The 18,396-nt window shown below is 37.8% G+C and overlaps 2 protein-coding genes across 5 annotated transcripts in view; one reads left to right on the top strand and one right to left on the bottom strand.

Moving 5' to 3' along the window:
* The window catches only part of PLEKHH2 (pleckstrin homology, MyTH4 and FERM domain containing H2), a 52,548-nt gene extending 39,422 nt beyond the window's left edge, over positions 1 to 13,126 (top strand). For all 3 annotated transcript variants that reach the window (XM_064414404.1, XM_064414406.1, XM_064414405.1), the window contains 10 exons: positions 1,536 to 1,633; positions 2,085 to 2,262; positions 3,897 to 4,052; positions 5,300 to 5,397; positions 5,773 to 5,914; positions 6,651 to 6,796; positions 8,364 to 8,493; positions 9,382 to 9,468; positions 11,170 to 11,307; positions 12,602 to 13,126. In XM_064414404.1, the coding sequence (XP_064270474.1) occupies positions 1,536 to 1,633; positions 2,085 to 2,262; positions 3,897 to 4,052; positions 5,300 to 5,397; positions 5,773 to 5,914; positions 6,651 to 6,796; positions 8,364 to 8,493; positions 9,382 to 9,468; positions 11,170 to 11,307; positions 12,602 to 12,784 (1,356 nt within the window). In that variant the 3' untranslated portion in view covers positions 12,785 to 13,126. The remainder of the gene's footprint in view (positions 1 to 1,535; positions 1,634 to 2,084; positions 2,263 to 3,896; positions 4,053 to 5,299; positions 5,398 to 5,772; positions 5,915 to 6,650; positions 6,797 to 8,363; positions 8,494 to 9,381; positions 9,469 to 11,169; positions 11,308 to 12,601) is intronic.
* The window catches only part of THADA (THADA armadillo repeat containing), a 216,324-nt gene extending 197,944 nt beyond the window's left edge, over positions 1 to 18,380 (bottom strand). Inside the window, exons 1-2 of one of the 2 annotated variants that reach the window (XM_064414399.1) lie at positions 18,122 to 18,380; positions 15,793 to 15,883 (exon numbers count right to left, since the gene is read on the bottom strand). The gene's annotated coding sequence lies outside the window, so the exon portion shown is untranslated. Of the gene's footprint in view, positions 1 to 15,792; positions 16,333 to 18,121 lie in introns of those variants that run through there. The other variant, XM_064414401.1, reaches the window with a different exon arrangement.
* Between the last annotated feature and the right edge of the window lie 16 nt (positions 18,381 to 18,396).

Raw genomic sequence — 18,396 nt, forward strand, 5'->3', positions numbered from 1 at the left:
GTTTCTGATGGATGTCCCCTCTTGTGTGCCATGCTGTTCTGCATTCACCCTGCATGCTACATTATTAATACATACTTGAAATTCCTCCCTTTGTCCACTGCCAGCTATTCACTGCTATCCAGATACAAAATGAATTGCACTTGGAGCTTGCATAGAATTAACAGAACGTGACACTTATGATGGAGCAATACCTACAGAACTAGAAGACTAATCAGAAAATGGGAAAGAAAGTCACCATATCAGGGCTTCTGTAATAGACATGTTTTTCTCTTACTATAGAAAATAGACACATGACCAGCAGCCATACCTATTAGCTAGAAACAGCCTGTACCTGGGAGATGGCTGCTGTGTGGAGAGGCACTGGCACGGGCTCTCCAGAGAAGCCATGGGTGCCCCATCCCTGGAAGTGTTCATGGCCAGGTTGAACTGAGCTTGGAGCAACCTGGTCTAGTGGAAGGTGTCCCTGCCCAAGGCAGGGGGCTGGAACTAGATGATCTTTAAGGTTCCTTCCATTTTATGATTCAATGTGTGCATTGCTAAAACATTCACAAAGGTTTTATAACAGACATGGTACATTCATGTCACTTAGCACACAGTGAAGCTACATATCGCTGATGGAATTTAAACTTACTATAATTCTTCTTTGGTACTCTTCTTACCAGTGGCAAAGCATTCCCTCTGATGAAGATAAGTAAGTTGTTGTTATCCTGATCCCCTGGAATGATTTTTAAGAGCTAATACATGCAGTAAAATGTTTTCAGCCTTACACTAAGTTTTTTAAGTCCTAAATTCCTGCTGTAGTCTCCTACCCTTGATTCTCCTGCAGTGTATACCATCAACAGAGCCAGTGCTATCTCCATCAAAGTATAAATATTTGATGAAAGGGAGTATCTGTGCCAGTGCTGTCAAATTTCTATTTAATACCAGGCAAGGCAGATAAATCAAGATAGAGAAACATCATTTTTTAAATCTTACTGTGAAGCATTGATGTACTGATTGTGAGAAAAACAGTTGCAACATTAGTAAGTTTATATCAGGGTACATGAGAGCACTCTGTATTAAGTGAAACCAATGAATACATACTGAGCAACAACAATATAACAAAATATTGAATTACTGGTTTTTTCAAAGTTACTGCAAATTTGGTAGAAGAAAAAATGTCTTATGTGTTGCTTCATAATATGTGTAACAGGAGACCTGAATTAAAATTGCACAGTCTTCTCCTCATATCATAATGCTTGGCCATGCAGCCTAAGTATTTCTTTTCCTATGTATTAACTGCTTTTTATACAAACTCAGCTGCTTTCCCATTTCCAGCCCCAAAAGAAACTTGGTGTACACATGTAAATAGACAGAGAGTATTTGGCCTTTCAGTGAGGTTATATGCTTATTTACCCAGCTTTTTCTCTGTTTTTTTCATTCCTATTTCAGCAGTCTCAACTTGGCACAGTAAGCTGCACTGCTGGCCAGCAGCCACAGCAGGAAGTTTTATGTTGTAGGATGTTTAAAACAGTGAATGTATTCCTTTTGTTCAGGGCTTGCAGCTCTTGGCCCTCTGTGTTGGACTCTTCCTGCCCCAGCATCCATTCCTTTGGCTTCTTAAACTTCACTTAAAGAAGAATGCAGATTCCAGGTGTGCCAGCTAGTCAACTGGTCTTTCTGAAGTACCTTGTTTTCAATCTTTCCTGTAATGTATCAGATCTTTTGACATATATTTTAAAATTAATTCGAGTAGAATTGCTTCTAAAATATAGTACATATTACTTCTGTGCATCACTTGGGAAAGTTATAAATTTAAAAAAAAATTTTGCAGTGCATACTCTGACTGTATGTTGCAAAACTGTGAAAACCAAAATATGGCAGTTACACAACACACCCTGAGCCATGTTCATCTTTGGCACAATTCTGCTGGTCTCAGTAGACTAATTCTCTTTCTAATTCCACGTGCAAAAAAATGTGTTGGAAATCTCAGAGAATGAAATCTGCATGCTCCTCCCATCTGACCTCTCCAGAAATATTCACTCACAATTTACTATCCTTTCAATCAGTCCCCAGGAATTGCCTTATTTCTCTTTTTGCCACAGGACTGAATTTGGGAAATACGCTATATATTGCCAGCGCTGTGTAGAACGGACCCAGCAGAATGGAGACCGAGAAGCCAGACCTTCCAGAATGGAAATCCTTTCCACTCTCCTGAGAAATCCCTACCACCATTCCCTGCCCTTCAGTATTCCAGTTCATTTCATGAATGGCATATATCAGGTAATGTCATGCAGGCCACGAAATCTGAGCTCTCCCAACCCCCTGCTGTCAGCAAATACATGAAGCACTACATCAAAAAGAGTAAGGTAAACATGGCTCAAGTTTCATCCTGTGCCAGTGCCAGCAATGGCAGGCACAAAGTACTTGTGATCTGATTTGATCAACTAAGAGTAAAGGTTTGGGGGAAAATCTTGAAGAAAAAAGTAAAACCTTTTAAGAGTGAGAACTGCCAAAGCTCTGTTTCTTATTTAACCTGACCACCAGATGAATGAATGGAAAAGGAAAGGTATTAAATTCCACTTCCTTTCATCAGACATCTTGTAAGTTAAATATCTCAGTGAAGGCCTGGAAGCACAGCTGTAACTCCCATTATCAGTCCTGAAGGATAACCATATTTGTTACAGAACAAACATGGCTCCATTCTTAACTCTCTGGGGACGTCATTAGTCAAAGCCCCTAGGAAACATTCCATGGGCTTCCAAGCATGCTGCTTCACATCCTGGTTTATGTTTCCAGCTGTGAGAGATGGCTGAGATGACTTTCAGCAATTCATAGTCTTTCTAGATAGAAAGCAACTTTTTATATGAAATCAAAGCTATATCACATTTTTTTTTTTCAGATTGTCACAGAAGTACTTTGCATTTTTTCATCTCTAAGTTTCTTGATTGCTTACTGCTTGCCCAGTAAAACATAAAAAAAACCCCAATATCCTTTAAATCATCCTAAAGGGTTTCAAAATTGAAGTCTGGAGAAGAAAAGGAGTAACTGCTCATTAGTTATTTACTGCCCAAAACTGTATAATTACAAGAGCTAAGAAAATTGTAATTAAATACATAACTTGCTTCAGTGGGATCAGCAAATAACAATTATAGTGGTATTAAAAACTCTTGTATTAACCTCTGAAGATTAATCAGATTTTTATTTTAATGCCAAGCACTGAGAAGTTCAAACAATAGGTCATGATCCATTTTCAAGACATTTTTTTACCAAAACATTTTCAACATGTCAAATACAGGAAAACACTGTCAATACAGATTGAAGTGAACATCAGCCACTGCTATCTGTAAAGAACCTATTTGCCATCTCTTGCTAAAATGCTTCAGTACCAGTCACAGCAAACAAGTTCATATTTGGGGAAGTAAAATTTAGAAGGTTCTGTATATTCTGACCTATGTTATAGTGACAAAGCAACATTCATAAACTGTTTTAGATCTGCCAGTGTAGATCTGTCACTCACCTGATATCCCTCTAAAGTTGCACATGATTAAAAATTATTAATTGATCTCATTTGCTTCTCCACTATATTGAAAGGTACAGGAAATTATAATCTTCATTTATCAAGTAGTATTTTTCACAAAAAGCTCAGACACTAGACGGCTATCTGTCAGATAAATTCTGTAACAGAATTCCAAGTTTAACAAGTGCAAGGAAACCAATTTCACTAAACTGACTTCCCATGTGGAAATATTTTTCAGGCCTTTTATGGCAATTTTTGATTTCCAATTACAGTAATGGATGAAATGGGTCTTATAGTTCCACCGTTATTCTAGAAGTATTATATTTCAAAATCTCAGATTCAAAGGGGGAATGGGTATGCGTTTGATAGCAAAATACTATTTGGCCTTTTTTTTTAGGTCGTTGGGTTTGATGCCTCTACTACAGTAGAGGAATTTCTGAACACCCTGAACCAAGATACAGGGATGAGGAAACCAGCTCAGTCAGGATTTGCACTGTTTTCTGATGATCCCTCTGGCAAGGATATAGAGCACTGTCTTCAAGGAAACATCAAGGTAAACAAAAGGCTTTAATGGACTGTGCATATAAAAAAATAAAGTATTCAATGAACTATAATTAAAAGCTTTCTCCAAGAGATCTGTATTATTCAGAGAAGTAACAGCTGTGTTAAAAAAACCAAAAAATAAGCTGTTACAGTTCTTTAAAACTAAGGAGCATTAGAGTCAAACATGGAGTTAGAGATTTCAGTCAACATTTTTGATATAGCTCCAAAAGATGACCATGTGAGGTCCAAGAAGTCATTGACACTGGGATGGAGATCCTGGGAAATTTAAAAAAAAAAATAAATGGTTCTTTCTCTAATACAGAATAGACTTAAGGCGGAGTTTAAGAAATTTCCAATTTTTTGCTTGCCATTGTCCTGAATTATAAATTTTAGCTCCCTCTATTGCTAGAATTAAATTCTTAGCAGTAAAGTGTGACAAAACATAATATAATCTGTGCTTTAGTAAAATATTAGTTACTTTCCAAGTCTTTTAGCAACTAATGAATCATTAAATTTTTGTGTTTTTACCATGTAGCTTTTTGCACCCTTTGGCCAATGCTCAGCTGCACTTTTGAGTTACAAGGTGTGGTACAACCTGGCCTTGGTGATAAACAAGCAGTGTCACCACGATCAGAAAAATTACCACATGGAAAGCAAAATTTATAAAAGATGTTCTGATTTTCTCGGTAACTGTAACTTTAGAAACTACTCACATTACTGCTTCCAGGAAAGCTCTTTTATGAAGGAATGAAGCCCAGTTGGGGTCCTAGGATCTCTGTTCTACCTCCTCCCCATCTGCCCACCTACTCACCTATACAGATTCTTGTGAACCCTTTTTGGTGCATTTTTAAACAAACTTCATGCCAACTTTATAGCAGTTACTAGAAAGGACCTGAAAAACTTGGGCATGTAGTAGAAGGCAGAGATGAAAGGCATTTGATTAATTACATAACAACTCACTCTGTGTTATTACACATTCATTGGCAGCTGCTAAATCAAGTACCTGGCCTTTCCATGTTATGGCTTGTTTCCAAAGGCAGTGTGTGTATTGCAGGATAAACAAAACCAAAAAATGTTAATTATTAAACAATTTGACTAAGAAATACAAGTAAGGTTATACTTCAGTGAGTTTAAAAATTCAGGCTGTGTATGTATCTAATAACTGATAGGTAGAGGACATTAAAATAAGTTGACAGTTTCTTTTCAAGGTGTTTTAAAATAGGAAAACATGCCAGTTTTGTATTGCTTTCCTTCTAGATCTGTGACATTATTTCAAAATGGGAGCAAGCCTCCAAAGAACAACACCCCGGGAAATGTGAAGGCACAAGGACTGTCCGCCTTACTTACAAAAACAGGTTTGTTTAGCAACAATAATATCTCTGCCTTGTCCCAAGATTTTTTTTTCAGTTTCTGCAAGTTTCTTTATCTGAGAAACACTGGCTGACTTGAAACTTGCAACAAAAATAGTAAATGGGTGTAACTGGACAATGTTTTTTTAATAGTTACCTTTTTTTACTTCTTAAAGAGGTGAAGAGGGCTGCAAAAAATCCCCACTGAAGTCAGAAGACTGACACGAAATATTTACCCACTGGTTCAAGTACAAGTGTTGCTCTGCTAATGTGTTTGGATGCTGAAATAAACATGTCACATTCAGAGCAGATACTGCTAATCCTCAGGGCTAATGCATTTCCATGTCTTCTTTATTTAATAACTTTCTGTCTTTTCTGTAGGCTTTATTTTTCAGTTCAAGTTCATGGGGAGACAGACAGAGAGAAGCTGCTGCTAGTGTATCAGACAAATGATCAAATAGTCAATGGACTTTTCCCTGTAAACAAAGAATTAGCAATGGAATTGACAGCCCTTTTAGCTCAGGTAATCTTTATGCATGGATAACTCACACAGCAGTTTTTCAGGAGAAAATCTTAAACAAACTGATCCAGGATGGCTTGACACTCAATTGACCTTCACCTTTTACATATGGGTGTGCAGGAAACACACTGGGCTGGGATCTTTGTGTAAGGCAATTCTTAACTGGAGTGGAAATGCTTTACAGCATTCGCTGCTGCTGGCACCAGTAAGGTTAAAATGTGCTTTCCCTCTTACACAGCAAGGCCCTCTGGCATTTAATAACATGTAATCATGTACCATTTCTTCATTCACTATTCCTTCCATGATTTCTGCAAGTTAATTCTCCAAAGTAACAGCTCTTCAATCAAAGTCTTAAGTCTTTTACTAGGCATGGTCTTGATAGGATGTTTTATTTTTTAAAAATTAAAAGCTCAAATGAAGCGTTTTGAGAAAGTAAGTTGATGTTGTTATTCAATAAATGTAAACTGATTTGTGTCAGCTGGAGATACAGCAATCTAAGGGCAGAAGTAATATTATGTCTGTAAAATTTGTGTTTGATATTTAACTTTTTTCCATGGTAGACAGAAAATAAGAAAGAGAAAATCACTAGTGTGACTTTTTTATCAATGAAAAGTATACATTATTTGACAAATTTGCTTTCTTTTATACTTGGTAAAACAGATCAGAAGATAGTTCATAATATCCAGCTAGAAAATTACTTTAAAGTAACAAAAAACTTTTTAAATGGACTTTCCCTTAGGTAGAGATTGGAGATTTTGAAAGGCCTTTCTCAACTCCAGCAGGGCAAGTCAATTCCCAGTCCAAGTCCAACCAAACACTAAAGCAAGTTTTGGAGAGATTCTACCCTAAGAGATACAAGCAAGGTTGTTCAGATGAACAGTTAAGGTGAGATGGGCTTGTTGATTCATATTCTCTAAAGATCTAGGAGCGAAAAAAGGAAGTTTCAAATTGTCATTGGGAATAACATATTGTTGAGCTGTATTTGCCTAAACTTGTGTTTGAAACTCATTCTCTTGCTAATCTAAACAACCCATTTCCTTTGCACATTTCTACTCTAAACAAAGGACCATCATTAATAACACATTCCAGCAAAAAATGTAGCAGTTACTACATAGCATTACAAAACCCAGTGATTTTGAAATTCTTATTTTTCTTACACAGCAAATCTAAACGAGGTCTGAGTGTGCAGGGACTAAAGAGTTATTGAAGTAAAGGACATGAGGACATGATCTGTTTGTTATTCTAGTGTGCAATCTCTGGCAGCTAGTCCAATTGGCAATGTGTAACTTAGTGGACTTAACTGGTAAGGTATCACTTTATTTAAAATTAATAACCTGCAAGGCACTTAAATCAACACCTACTGACATGAAAATGAGCAGAATATTGTAATAAATTATAGTGATACAGCAGTTTTGAAGGCCAGTAAACATCATAGAAATGTTCTTCAGTACAGAAAATTTTCAGGTTGAGAAAATGTAAAGCTATTATTATATGCACATAGTAACATTATTACATAGAAGACAATGGGGCATTCAGACTTACACAATTAACTTCAAAGAACAAATTATAAAAGCTCTCAGATTAGATTTAACTCAGGGAGGAAAAGTAAAACACCTGTTGAACTGTTTAAGTAGTCCTACACTACCAGCTGGCAGAGCTGGAGATCTGTGGCATAGGAAGGACTCTGTGCCTGCCCTATTGCCTTGATTTTTTTGCTAAGGGTGCAGTTTTACCTCATAAACAGCAAGACCAAAGCTGCAAGTGATGGATCTGCCTTTAGTACCCATTAGTCCTCCCTTTTCTTGGGCTACATCTAATAACCTTATGGCTGCTGGGTAAGTCATCCCTGCAGATCTAGTGTCCTAGAAAAATATTCTGGTCTGAGGGTTTTCTGAGAAAATTAGTTTTTCCATAGTATTGAACCAACTTGCGAAGGAGTCACACATTCACAAAAGGAGCCAGAAAAAAAGCCCCAGTGTGAGCACACTGTGCATCAGGAGTGGCGTTCTGGGCAGCAGAGCCCAGACACACTAAAAGGGAGTAGTGCTAAGCCACGTCTTTCACGCCTCCTACCAGCCACAGGTAAAGATATGTGCTAAGCTGGATGGATTTTTGGAATGACAGCTGACATAGCTGTTGAGTACTGATAAAGGTACATTGATTCTCTGTAGAGACACGTTAAAAGCTGTCCCAGACTTTCTGCTTTATGCTGCAACTGCTACATCAATATTTAATCATAATGTTCCAGAAACTAGAAGATACTTCATCATTTTCATGTGCATTAAAATACTAAATGACATTTTGGATTTATTTAATGCTGTATCAGTGATAGTCCTTGTATTAACTGAAATTACCATTTTAAGAAATGGATTCTTTTGTTGCTCATTAAACTCGCTGTGGGCAAGCATTGGAATTCCCTTCAGTAAGTAAATTCCATCCTTCATTTCAACAGACAGCTTTGCCAGCGACTGTCGACAAGATGGATGGCTCTCCGTGGGCACAGCGCCGCAGACTGCGTGCGCATTTACCTCACCGTGGCCAGGAAATGGCCTTTCTTCGGGGCTAAATTGTTTGCAGCAAAAGTGAGACATTTTAATGAGTTTGATTGGGGAGGGGGAGGAGGGGCTTAAATATAAGAAATATTTGCAAATAATAGTACATTTTTGTTAAAAATAACTGTGTATACATGAGCTGATTGAATCTCCTGTCAAATTACTTCTTAAGTCATAGACTGGTGAAATATAATAGCCATAGTACTAAGTGTATCATAATAGTAACTTTCCAGTACTCTTGCTGCTTATTTTACATTATTAATCTGTGTTTCCATTTCCTTCTATCTTAGTTTGAGATAGCCTTTTAGGTTTAGACTCTTTTTGCTTGATAGCTAATAGAACATTGAAAAGGTATCATTAGCTGGCTGTGGAAGCTCAACCTTGCAGAACTAAATGTGGTTAAGGTTATTTAGAGCACTCCCTTCTATGCTGGCCCCTTCTCAGTTTCTCTTAAGGACTGGTATCTTAATTCTCTTGATTCAAATAACAGCTCTGTTAAACAGAACTGTCACCTCATGCCTTCAGTTTTAATAGGCAAACCCAGCATGTGTGTGTGTGTGTATAAACATATATATGTATATATATAATTGCTTGTCAGCACTCTCTTCTTTGTGTATTTAGAGATATGAGCTAGTGGACAAACTGTAAAGACACCTGACTATTTTATTAATGAGACTATATGTTTTATTGGACTAAGCACCAGGTAGGTTTCAAGCATATTAGTTTGAGTTCGTTGTTCTGCCACTGGCCACATACATGGCTTTGGGCAGGTATTTAAATTCCTTTCCTGAAATTTACACTGAGAGGGAACTGAAGAGGGAACTGTGGATGGAGAGAGGTCTATAATAGCTGAGAATAATAATTATTCACATATTGCCTCATTTTGAAGTAGTAACTAAAGAACATTTCTCTTTGTAGCCTCTAGCAACAGCCTCAGTTGAGAAGTCCTTCATATGGTTTGCTGTCCATGAAGACGGCATAAGCATCCTGGACTACAGCTCCATGGTAAGTGAAATTTCTGTTTCAAATTTGGTCAAGATAGATTTTAGTACTAATTATTTGGAGAGATTCACCACCATACTATCTAAAAGATGGCATAAGCTTTCCATGCTAAGTTATCTAGTCCTTCTCTTAAAGCAAAAATTCATTCCTTTTAAAATGCTCTAATGTTATCATCATTACAGTAACACTAATAATAGAAGTAAGTAATGCATTCTTTGCACAGAATTTATTTTTGTTTATCAGATACAGTTTTTATATCATTTAATGAAATGTTAATGTTTTAATCATTCAGATGTCAGGAAATCCTTAGTTATTGTAATGTTATTACAATAACATTAATTTTCTTTTCCTGGAGACTTAATTTTCCAGTATTATTCATAATACATACACTCTGCAAAGAGCAGTTACTTTAATAGATTGTTATTTTCATTGTATTATTTTTGTTTAATAGTAGGTAACATAACCCAGTGTTATTTAATTATGTCATTTTAGGCTCAGATTTTTCTTTGATTTGCAATACAAGTTTTCATAGAAAACGACTCGTAATCAGTGTAAAAAGCAATGCCTGAGAAGATCCCTGCTTTCATTTATATCCTGCAAAGAAAAAGAATGGCATGCTGCTATTAGCAAGTGCTAATATTGAATATCAGAAAATTAAAATCTCAGCTTTATAATTGTGCTGATATGGGCCTTTTCATTACATTTCTTTGCAGTTAAAGGAATAATAAAACAAAGAGCATGAGGAGAGGAAACAGCAGCTCTCAGGGAACAAGCAAAATGTGCTTGCACCAGACTGCAGAGAGCTCTACAAGCACTGCTTCTGGAGCTATGGCATTTCTGTAGGGCATTGCCACGTTAAGTACTGGCAGGCCTTACCTGACATTCAAGGAATGCTCAGCTTCAGGCAACACTGGGATTTTCTGCAGGAAGGATCAGGGACATCAGAAATGATGTTGCAAGGGGTAGGGATAGTAGTATTTCAAAACTGGGGCAAAAAGAGTTTTGCTAAGGAAGGACACTAAGTCAGTTATTGTACAAATGTTGTCTGACAATGAATTTTAAATGCAAACATCTGCAGCAAATTAATATGAGATATAACAATAAATTAAATGCTGATCTTAACTCAAAGGCCACTATTGTGGTGTTAAACGCTGAACAATAAGAATCAAGGGATAAAAAGCTGAGGAGCCTTGAAGAGCATTTTTGTTTCATCAGAGATGTAAAAAAAAAAAAGAGAATGGAATTTAATTTGTGTTTGCAAAACATACCACTGCACAAAAAGAATACCCGGAGTTAAATTCCTTCAGATGTCTCATACTCTGGCATTTAATTTATTTAGATACTACTTCAATTTCAAATGGAATTTGGAAGATTAACTTCTTTCACAGTCAATCATGATTTGGGTAAATGGAATTACACACTTGAATTGAAATCTTCTTATATTTTTTATCTAATTAATTTGTAATAGAAACAGAGGTCAAACTTAGGAGCTTTATCATCTACAGTGAAAATTCCTCATCATGAAGGTCTAAATGAAGCTATCCCAAAATTCATAGTTAATTTCAAGATCCATAAGAGGCTAGCTCAATTGAAAAATATAGGTGTAATGATATTTTTAAAAGAAGAATTTGTCATCATATGTTTTTCCTGCATTGTCCTGCTTAATAGCTTTGTGTTTTGTTCTGGGGGTTTCCTTTTTTTCAGCGACTGACTGTTACATACACATACAAGAGCCTGATGACTTTTGGAGGCTATCAAGATGATTTTATGCTGGTTGTTAACAATGCTCAGACAAAGGAGAAATCAACTGAAAAACACCTATTTGCCATGACAAAGCCAAAGGTTGGTCTATTACCTGAAACAGTTTCCATCTGCTTTTGTGCTCTCTCTAGTGAGTAATCCCTACCAGATGTGAAAGATTAAACCCCTTTTTTAAATCCCAGCCTGCTCAGATTACTGGCTTTTGCCAGATGATTTTGAAGAGCAAATAATTAGTACTGTTAAGGCTAACTGTGACAGTACTGATGTGTTCCTGTTCTTTTCATGTCCCTGTTTGTAACATTCCAGATTTTTCATAGAATGACAAAGAAGGCTTATAAGGACAGAAATTACATGCAGTACCTAAAACCTACTCTGTTTGCCTAATCAGCACCAGAGATGATTTTTCAAAAATACGTTTGGGATCTACAGTGAAATTGTAAAACACAACATCTGAAAGATCAGCCATTTCTTAAAAATCCTAGGATATTTTTTCTATTGTTAAAAGGAAAAAAAAAGAAATAAAAAAGAAAAAGTCCTGCTTTTAAAATCTGTATCCACTCCTTCACTGGTAAGACTGACTATATTAAAAGAAAAAAAAAAAAAAAGAAAAAAAACCCCACAAAAAAAACCCCACAATCTAAAGGTTTTGCTGTTAGTTTGAACAAATTTATGAAATAATACAAAATTCCACATATAAATTTGGTTCAAAACATGATTCTTCATACAAATGAGCATAGTAAAACACACATGTTGAAGTTTCCTTCAGATTGTGCCCTTATAGAATCACAGAACAGTTTGGGTTGGAAAGGACCTTAAAGTCACCTGGCTCTGACCCCCCTGCCCTGGGCAGGGACACCTTCCACTAGACCAGGTTTCTCAGAGCCCCATCCAAGCTGGCCTTGAACACTTCCATGGATGTTGCATCCACAGCTTCCCTGGGCAAGCTGTTTAGTATCTCAGCAAGTTTCATACGGGTCACAAAGAGAAAATATGATTAAAACCTCCCCAAAGTCTTTATTCTCTTCATCTACCCTGCATCTTGAGTTCTCTGAGCTCTCTGGCAAAACTTCTCAGCGTGTCATCTTTTGGACTTCAACATCTCTCTCAAAATTAAAGAAGTCATCTCTGAATCATTTAAGACTGTGGAAGACAAAGTATCTTTGATACGTCCTGATGGGAATAACATTACATTATTTAAAGGAGCAATAAAAAAAAGTTTTATTAGTTATCTCCTTTCCCCCCATCATTAATTTGTTAAAGTACAAGTACTTATCCAGTTGATGGTGATTGTCACTTGCTAAAAAGTTAGCTATTTTTTCAGCAGTCAAAACACATCACTGTATTTTTCAAAGAGTTTTGTGTGTTCCTGTTATAGATTCTTGAGATCACTCTACTGATTGCCAGCTACATTAACAACTTTCATCAGCTGAAAGGAGCTGCTCATCACCTCTCTGCTCCAGCATTACTGGCACCTCAGAGTGGACAGAAACTCAAGGAAATGGGGAGCCAGCCACTTCTTGCAATCAACAGACCAACTAAATGTCCCACTTTGTTATGAAAGGATTATGTATCATAATAACTCATCCTTGTTAGAGGGTTTCTACGTGGACTGAAAACCTTCTGATGTACAAGATGTAGAGCATAAGCAGCTCCATAAACAAAACGAGGGTGGACAGGTTTACATTCATTCAGTTGCATATAAAAGGAGCACCCCTTAAATTAAAGCTCTGGCATGAGTTGGAAAGATGATGAGTCAGTTTAAGGGTTATGATTGAGTGGGGGTTGCTTGTGCCTACAGCTCAGAAAAATACATCTGTTTATAATGATGCAGAAAGGTGTCATTGGAAAAAACTGTATAGATTTTACAGTTTTACAGATATAATCTCAGGGACCAAAGTGTCTTCAACTCTTCATCTCTTATTTTTCAAAATTAGACCAGCTTTATAACTTTCATTTTGAAAAGGGATTTTTGTTTAGAAAAGTCAAACACAAAATACTTTTCACTTCCATCACCATCCTTATTTGCAACAGAAGTATCACGGGACTAAAAGGAACAAATTGTGTATAACTGTTTCTCCTTTGGAAAAAAAAAAAAACACAAACACATAAGCACATAACGTAACTATTACAAATTTAAACAGCATTGTCATGATACACTCTAGCCCTTGTTATACAGCTGTTTTACTTGGCAAATATTCAGCCGTGGTCTGGTGAATTTCTAAATAAACCTCTGCTCCTGCCTTTTGAAAAAAATCTAAATTGGACAGGCACTGTATTTATTACACTTTTGTTAAACAACACCCTGTACCTCATTTCTCCTTTAATCCAGAATAATAATATAAAATAGATAGCAAGAATGACTCACAATTCAAAACACAAGAACAACACAGAAAACCATTGACTGAAATGTTGTGAGTAAGCTTGGAGACCTAAAATTCGTGTACAATATGTATAATGTATATACATTGAGTCTGAATAATATTTACTTCTTGTTTTTAATTTGTATCTATAAATTTCCTATTATAATACTAATATAATGCTCTTGCACACTGAAGACATGATGCTGCATCTGCACTATTGGACCTAGGAGCACTTTCCAGTTGCCTTTTTCAGGTGCAAGCCTCAGTGCTACACAGGTCAAATGTATAGAAATTACATCCATTGTTTTTCATCCAGTCCTCTCTTTTTTGTTCCAATGCAAATAAACCATTTTGCAGGCTCCGAAATGAATCAGCACCGTACTCTCACAGATAATTTAGGTACAACCATGAAAAAGGTACTCAACATAAATCACTGATTCATGGACATTTTACAGTTTCCACTTCGGCTCATGTTAATAATCACGGATCATTAATCCCTTACAGCCAGTCCTCATTAGTTTTTGTTTGATTATTACTTAAACTGAAGTAACTTCACAATGAAAAATCTCTGGTGTATGTTCTTTAAACATTTCAAGTGCTCATATTGAGAGAAAAGGTATTTTCAGCTTTTTGCCCTCTATTAAAAGCAGGGAGTATCCTCTTAAAGAATTAAAACAGACTGGAAGGGAGATACAGGCCATGAAGAGAACATGGTCTTAAAAAGGAGAAAGACAGACAGGCAGAGGCAGGCTGGCTTTCTTTAGAAAGCTCTCAAAGTCCTGCCAGGGCTACTGAAGTCCATAGGATTCAAGCACCACCTGATGAATGGTACCACAGGCCAACCCAACAACTCAACAACTACAGCCAAACAACTCACATACTATATCCAGATGCTTTCACTTTTGCAAGGTGGAAAGGGCTTCCTGGTAACTTCCATCCTTTGGTGGTGGCTGGGGCAACAGACCCTTCTCTTTCCATGAGGCAGGGCCAGCAGGAGGTTTTACCTCCTCCTTGGCAGCCACTCCTCTGCCATCATCCAGGGAAGAATCTTGGGAGCTACAAGAGACCAACTGCATTACTTCTTGTGTTGCACCCCATGGGAAGTGGTACAGAAATGGTGAATTCATTTAGGAATTAACACCCCTTTGCAATCAGCAAAACAATTAACTTTCAGACTTGAGGAGGTAAGGGTGCTTACAAATACTACATGTTACTGCATCAGTTAGGTCACAGTATAAAGCGTCTCAAATGTGATTAAAAACTTCAATTTACAAACACAAAAGTCTTCTTGTAATCATGAAATTATGATAGCCTGGAATACTCCAACAAGTAGTATTTCCTAATTGTCCAGTTTCAAATGAGTATGTGGGAGATCACCTTCTGTTATTAGAAGGGGAAAAAAGTGGAGCATTTTGCTAGTGAGCTTGATAATGTAGTTTTTAAAATCTTTGTTGAATTTTAACACAACATGATAAACAGTACAAACAGCTGATAGGCACATTTGGAGATTTCATTAACAACATTACAAACAGTTGTTGCATAAAGCCCTGTATAGTCCTTGAGCAGAGTATGACCTTCCTGCCTGCCTTTGGGTAGGAAACTCCATAGACACTGCTTTGCTTTTTTTGTTGAGCTCTTGCTGCTGCAGTATGTCCCTACATCATCGTAGTCAGAAGCAATTCATGCATTAGTTCCCTTTTCTTAGCATGACTTTGCAGACTTATGAACTGCTTGTTATAGGTCACCATTAATCCCACAGTCAGATGACCAGAAATGCTGTGTTATTTTATGAAATAAATGCACTCACAGTTACCGTGACAACCTGTGTTAAACAATGGAGCTGCTTCCAGTTTGATTAGCAAGAGTGAGGTTTCTGTAGTGACAGTAACCTCAGCAGACACTTCCCTTCAAGGTAACAGGGCCAGCAAGGGGAGTCCCTTTCATGTGCAGGCACACTCCCTAACACAGCTCTGCATATCTCAGGGCCTTGCTCCACAGTAATCAAGCTCCAGAGCTACTTAAGGAATACCACACAAGGCAAGAGAGCAGGCTGAAAATTTCACAGTCCAAGCAGATAATCTGTTCTGCCTTGCCCACCAGCCCAAGCCTCATGAGTGATCCACAGCTCAGTCTTAACCTTAAGTTATCCACCAATGTGCTACCTAACCCATGACTGAAGCCCAGGTAGGAAGCTGACCTTTCTCACCTCAGCAGTGGTGATTCTGTGGGAGCTGTCAATGAGCAGCAGCTTCTGGGACTGTTGCTGGAAAACTTCCTATGCTCAAAGCTTCCAGAACCTAGGTTGTAAAAATATTGGCAGGATGGGATTAATATGTTAGCACATGCAAGGAGACTTCACCTTCTACCATGAACTTCAGAATACCGTTCATGCTTGCTTTGAGTTAGTGGTCAGAATCAACAATCCGTGTAAATGATCAATGAATCTGAGCTTGACAGTGACTGTAAATGTCTGTACAAACAATCACATTGCTCTGAAAAGATTATTTGGAATGCAATGTAAATTAATATATTACTTGAACTTGACTTTGCCTTGTCAGTTTTTGAGCAGCAGTGTTAGCAAAAGAACAGCTGATTTCTAGAACAAGCAAGACCCATTTACTCCTGTAGCACACCAGGGAAATGATAAAACTTTAAGATGTTAATACAATCCATAAGTTCAATGGGTTTTGTTATTTCATATTTACATTTTGTTTAAATTTGAAATAAAAGCATATATTTCCCTATGAAAGAAAGCTGATAGGTATTTGGTGTTGAAGTTCTTTGTCAGACTACCAGTTTTCATAGGTTTCAATGGTTCCTTAAGGAAGAAAATTATTCTTGTGTAAAGGAATGCAGAACTTAAACCTTTAGGTAGAGTTTTAATTGTCCACACAGCTTAGTACAATCCATTAGTTTGAGTTAATTTTAACTAAGATGATAAGTAACTCAGTAATATTGAATTAGGGGAAAAAAAAGTTTTGTATGTGTGTTGTTTTGGGTATTCTTTAAAGTTTATTAGGGCAAAAGAAACACAGAAAGTTGAAATATAAAATCCTGAAAACTCCAATTTAAATTCCAGATTGGGTTTCAGTACATTTACACACTTTAACTGTGCTCAGATCTGTACTGCAGCATCTTCCCGACATGCCACCTCTGACAGTGAGTAAATCACTGTGAAAATACTTTGCTTTTTATACTCTTGTTGTTGCAGTAATGCCTGCATAGGTCATAGTGCCAGGAGCAATTCCTACCATAGCTTTGCTGTCTTAGGCAGAGCAAGAGCAGCTTTGTCCAGGGACTTTACTACCTCTAGATGCTGATTACAGGTCAGCACTGGCTGCATATATACACCAAGGTATCAGAAGTGTTCTGTTGAACTGAAATTGATGAAAGAAATGCACTCAGACACACATCACCATGATCTGCGCTGCATAACACTACATAATTAAGTTTCTTTCTGGATTTTAATTAGTAAGACCATGGTTTCCATGGGAGGTTAGCGAATTCCTGGTAATTTGCATGCAAAAATCTGGAAGCAATTAAAAACAAAAATAGCCATATAAAGGCTTCTGGAACTGAAACTGAGTGATGATGCAAGCTAAATTTAGAAAAAAATAATCTTACTTAAAGAATGAGCATTACTTAGGGTCAGTGTTAGGATACTCAGCCATCTTTGGGTAAGGAAGGAATTGTTAAAATGAAATCTGAGTTAATCATTATGAATGAGGCGATTTTCCTGGCTTTGATCAAACAGGTAACTAATGATTTTAGTCAGGTTTTTTCTGTCTCCACTCTCCCAAGGTACAAAGCAGAAAAGAACTGTAACTTCTGTCCTGGATTTTGAGCTACTTCTCGGAGGTAGGAAACTTTAGACTTGTTGGGTTCACCTACATCCTATGCCCATTTCATACTCAGGGTCATCCTGCTGTTTTACTGCACCCTTTAAATCCTACATTCTAATCCAAACCCAGCATTTTTGGACTTGATTTTTTATAATCTTATTTGAAATAATCTAGCCCATGTCTGTCACAGTGTCTTACTTTGTATGCCCCTTGTAACTACGAAGTCGCAGAAACCCAGAATGGGTCAGGTTGGAAGGGACCACAGTTGGTGATCTGGTCCAACCTCTCTGCTCAAGCAGGGTCATCCCAGAGCACATCTGGGATGTCCAGATGGTTCCTGAGTGCCTCTGGTGAGGGAGACTCCACAGCCTCTCTGGACAATCTGTTCCAGTGCTCGGTCACTTGCACAGTAGAGAAGTTCTTTGTCATGTTCAGGTGGAACTTCCTGTGCATCATTTTCTGCCCAGTGCCTCTTGTCCTTTTGCTCATCACCACTGAGCAGAGCCTGGCTCCATCCTCTGACACTCCCCTGGGACACTGGCAGACACTGGCGATGTTCCCTCCCAGTCACGTCTCCTCGAGGCCCAGCTCCTTCAGCCTTCCCTCCTAAGAGTGATGCCCCAGTCCCTCACCCACCCTCGTTGCCCTCCGCTGGACAATAACTGCACAACAATTTTTGTAAAATAACTACACTGTGTGTTACACAGCAGTTCACAGGGAGCGGGAACTACTCAGGCCTCGTTTCGCTCCCTGCGCTGGTAACGAAGCTCACTGTGGACCTTGACTTTATCAGGAGCCAGCGCTTAAAGCCGAGCTCACATAAGACTGCCGGAGGTGCTGTTTCCTTATCCCTGGCTTCCTGCACAGCTGGAGTATTTTGTCCCCTCACAAGAGCGGCTCCAGTAGAGATCACCCGAGCGCCCTGACACTCGCAGCGGTACCGAGGCGTGCGAACCCCGAGCACAGGA

This window comes from Passer domesticus, chromosome 3 (assembly GCF_036417665.1).
Source record: "Passer domesticus isolate bPasDom1 chromosome 3, bPasDom1.hap1, whole genome shotgun sequence".
Taxonomy (NCBI): domain Eukaryota; kingdom Metazoa; phylum Chordata; class Aves; order Passeriformes; family Passeridae; genus Passer; species Passer domesticus.